Here is a 4323-nt window from a genome sequence, read left to right as displayed (position 1 = left end):
AGGAAGACCAGAAAGTAGAGCATTACAGTAGTCAATCCCACGGGTGCGTTAGTGTCTCTGTTGGCTTGAGAGAAACGGTCCCACTCTGGCAATGTTTTTAAGATGATAAAATGCATTCTCAGTTATGTTTCTAATGTGATGATCAAAACTAAGATCTGAATCAAAGATAACTCCTACAGTTTTTCAAGGGTTAAATGCCTGTGCTTGTAGTTTCTCATTGAGTTGACCAAGACTTTAGTGTTTTCCTGACTGAGCTGTAGCAAGTTTTAGAAAGTTTTCTGCCAACCATTGCTTGCTATCTAAAGTACAGTTAAAAATGATTGGTTATCTGGATGTGACAATGTAAAGCTGTGTCGTCACCATAACTATGGAAATTGATGCTGTGCTTTCTAATAATGTTTCCAAGTGGCAGCATGGGTAGGACCTAAAATGTAACTTTTAAAGTTTATAGCCTTTAGATGAACATTTGTCTATGCTTACAAAAAGTTTCTATCGTTAAGATAAGATTTAAACTAACTAAAAACAGCACGAGCGGCCAACCAAACTGTGAGGTCTACCTAAAAGAATGGAGTGATCGGCTGCTATATCAAAGGCCACTGACAGTAGTGCTACTTTTGCATATAGAGGTAAATGTAACAAAACCTTTGAATTACAGAAGTGTTGCTTATATTTCAGGTTGTATCCAGACGCCAATGTAACCAGATTGAGGCCTTGGGCTCAATTCAACTGCAGCTTCTCATGCTCCTATATCTTAGACCCTCGGGACCCACTTTTCCTCCAAATCGGTTCCCTCTATCTGTCCCAGGTGGTGAAGCAGTTTGGTACAGATCACATCTACAACACTGACACCTTCAATGAGATGACTCCACCATCCTCTGACCCCGCCTACCTGTCTGCAGTTAGTCGCTCTGTCTTTGCCTCAATGACTGCAGGTGAGTTGTTACCCAGAATATCAGCATTCAGACAGGCATCGCCAAGTTTAGAAGTACAATAATCGCCCTAGTTTGATGACCCATGTATGACCTGTTGTCCCACTCTGTTACACAGACAGCCCCCCTCGAGCTCCCTGCTGATTTTCAGCCATTTTCGGGAACTGTGCCTTTCTTGTCTCTCATCCAAAACAAATTTTTCTTCCTAGTTGATCCTCAGGCAATTTGGCTGATGCAAGGCTGGCTGTTCTTCAGTGATGCAGTGTTCTGGAAGCCAGCCCAGATCCAGGCCCTACTACACGGAGTGCCCCTTGGAAGGATGATCGTGCTGGACTTGTTTGCAGAGACCGAGCCAATCTTCTCCTACACCGAGTCTTTCTATGGACAGCCCTTCATCTGGTGCATGCTGCAAAACTTTGGGGGAAACAGTGGATTCTTTGGGACTGTGGAGAGCATCAATTCAGGGCCTTTCAAAGCCTTACATTTCCCAAACTCCACCCTGGTGGGCATAGGCATGACACCTGAGGGCATTGAGCAGAATCCTGTGATGTTCGAGTTGATGAGCGAGCTGGCTTGGCGCAAGGAGCCGGTCAACTTGTCAAAGTGGGCGTCACTGTATGCAGCTCGCCGCTACGGCAGCACCCAAGAGAACCTGACCACTGCATGGAGGCTCCTGTTCACCAGCGTCTACAACTGCACAGTGCCACATTACCGAAACCACAACCACAGCCCACTGGTGCGTCGGCCTTCTTTTCGCATGAATACTGCGATTTGGTATGACCCTGCTGACTTGTGCGAAGCCTGGAAACTGATGATTGATGCGGCTCCATCTCTCATGTCCAAAGAGACCTTCCGATACGATCTTGTTGATGTGACTCGTCAGGTCCTACAAGTCTTGACAACATCCTTTTACCAGGATATTGCAGAAGCCTTCCAGAAACAAAAGCTACCAGAGCTGCTGACTGCAGGCGGGGTTCTGGTCTATGACCTCTTGCCTGAGCTTAATCGTTTGCTGAGTAGCGACCGCAACTTCCTGTTGGGGACATGGCTGGAGCAGGCCCGATCCTTAGCCATAGATGACAAGGAGGCAAAGCTCTATGATATGAACGCCAGAAACCAGCTCACTCTATGGGGTCCGAGTGGTGAGATCCTGGACTACGCCAGCAAAGAGTGGGGAGGCCTCATGGAGGACTACTACGCCCAGCGATGGGGCCTGTTTGTTCAAACCCTCGTAGAGTGTATGGACAGCGGACGACCATTCAAGCAGGACACCTTCAACCAGGCAGTTTTCCAGGTAGAAAAGGGATTCATCTACAACAACCGAAAATACCCGACCAAGCCTCAGGGAGACACGTACGAGATTGCCCACAGGATCTTCCTCAAGTACTACCCGCAGTCCTTGAAGAGACTATAGTGAGCAGAGACTACATTTTTGGAAAAACTCGTCTCAAGTCGCAGCAAGAAGAATGTCTTCCACCTCCAGTTTTCCGTGACTATCCCAAAACATTTTCATGTAGAAAATCCAACGGCCTGAATTTACAGGAACAATGTTTTTGCACTTTTAGTAAAATCAGTAATTAATAGTTATGCATCCTGTAGGGTTAGGAAAAAATGATTTTCACTTTACATTCACACTGATCAATATCCATTCTTGCCTTATTAAATAGGAGAAGGAAACACAATTAGGACATGTTAATGACTTACATAAGACTGTGAAGGTGTTGATTTTATGTAGAATTTCATGTGTACATCTCTTGGTACTGTTTTTGATTCAGCAGATCTTTTCAAGACCCAAGGACAACCTCGTTTTCTTTCAAGTAGGTATGTTTTCATTAGTGTATAATCACATGAAAATAAGAATTGTGTTTTTGTTACTTTAGAATGAGCTGTTTATATCTACAGAGGGAGCGGGTCCTCTTCTATGAGGTCTATATTGAAGCGCCATATTTTTACAGTAGCCCAGAAACCAAACACTCTAACTCATGCTCTAAATAGAGGCATTGTGGCATGTTGAACTGTTCCTTTACAGCTACTACACTATAACTGCAGATATCAGATGTGCATTGAAATGTTTGACTTCCTGGAAGCCTTTGCTATTTATGAGATGCCTTTTTCAGAAAAACACTATCATGCCTATGCGTTTAAAGTTAATCTGAGCACTGTCTTGTTCTGAGTAGAACAACTGACAGGACTGAGTGCTTCAGAGACATTACACCAAGTATCATCAGAACAAGTAGGCTAGTACCATAGTTACCAAACAATTTGGACGTCTTTGATCTTGCATAAAAATTCTCTTGCACATGCTTATGTGGGCAGTGAGATTGGACCATTACACAATAAGTTTCTGCAAAGGTTTTCTGAACGGAGGGATTTGTTTAATGCTGAGTAATTTCTCTGACAAATTGGCTCACGGTGCACCTTAGCAGATAATTGTACGTCTTGTTATTCCTAGATAGTTTTTCATTTTAAAAAATATATATTTTTATATGAAACTCGTAGATTTGAAATCCAACACTTTCTGAGAAAACATTGTGTATTTCACATTTGAGTCACATTTGTTTTGGATTACAGAAGTAATTTTTCTTTTTGGTAATTGTATGTTTAGTTAAGGACAATTAAAAAATTTTGGGAGGATAATTATTTTTAGTGTTTTAGCATCCACCACATGAGCACAGCTTACATTCATAATGTACCAACAAACATTCTCTGTTGCACAATATTGGTTTCTATATTGTATAAATGCTATTTTTGTATTTTGATGATTGGAACTGCTGTGATTCTTCAACTCAGGCACGTCATAAAAGTCTTAAGGCTATGTGACTAATACAGTGATTTCATTTTCCACCTCTGTTGTATGTGTGTTCATTGATGGTTATAAATCCATCCATCCTATTATTCTCTAAAAGGATAGGGCTGGAAACTATCCCAGCATGCTTTGGGTGTGAGTGAGGGTACACCAGGACAGGTCACCAGTGTGTCACAGAGCTGACACACCCAGACATACAACCTTTCACACTCCTAATTTAGAGTTTGCAATTTACTACATCCACACTACTACACTGCAAAAAACAAAAAAGTTTGTCTTTAAAACTGTCTTTAAATTGTTAAGCTTCAAGTCAGACTCTTAATTTCTGAAATGAACTAATAATAATGATAATTTATATATTAATTAATTTAGAATTTACTTTTATTTTAGAAAAACATTCATCTTCATTGTGCTGACCTTTCAGACACACATCATTGTTCCATTGACTCTCTGAGCAACAACCGCACGCAAGCACAAATGGCAAATAAAGTTCTTGAATCTTGAATTGAAACTAGACTATACGTGCCATAAGAAATGTCTGGAGGGGATCTTTAAATTAAGATAAAATGATCCTTTATGGAGGTTAAA

The 4323-nt window shown here is 41.5% G+C and overlaps 1 protein-coding gene across 1 annotated transcript in view; it reads left to right on the top strand.

Annotated features, from left to right (window-relative positions):
- Positions 1 to 3773, top strand: part of naglu (N-acetylglucosaminidase, alpha) — a 9385-nt gene extending 5612 nt beyond the window's left edge. The window contains exons 5-6 of the mRNA XM_035657962.1: positions 676 to 932; positions 1139 to 3773. Coding sequence (XP_035513855.1) covers positions 676 to 932; positions 1139 to 2343 — 1462 coding nt within the window. The 3' untranslated portion in view covers positions 2344 to 3773. The remainder of the gene's footprint in view (positions 1 to 675; positions 933 to 1138) is intronic.
- The last annotated feature ends 550 nt before the right edge of the window (positions 3774 to 4323 follow it).

The sequence above is a fragment of the Morone saxatilis genome, unplaced genomic scaffold (genome assembly GCF_004916995.1).
Source record: "Morone saxatilis isolate NCDOM2014 unplaced genomic scaffold, NCSU_SB_2.0 Contig1, whole genome shotgun sequence".
Classification (NCBI taxonomy): domain Eukaryota; kingdom Metazoa; phylum Chordata; class Actinopteri; family Moronidae; genus Morone; species Morone saxatilis.
Note: the sequence above shows the minus strand (reverse complement) of the source record. Positions and strands in the feature narration are given on the sequence as shown.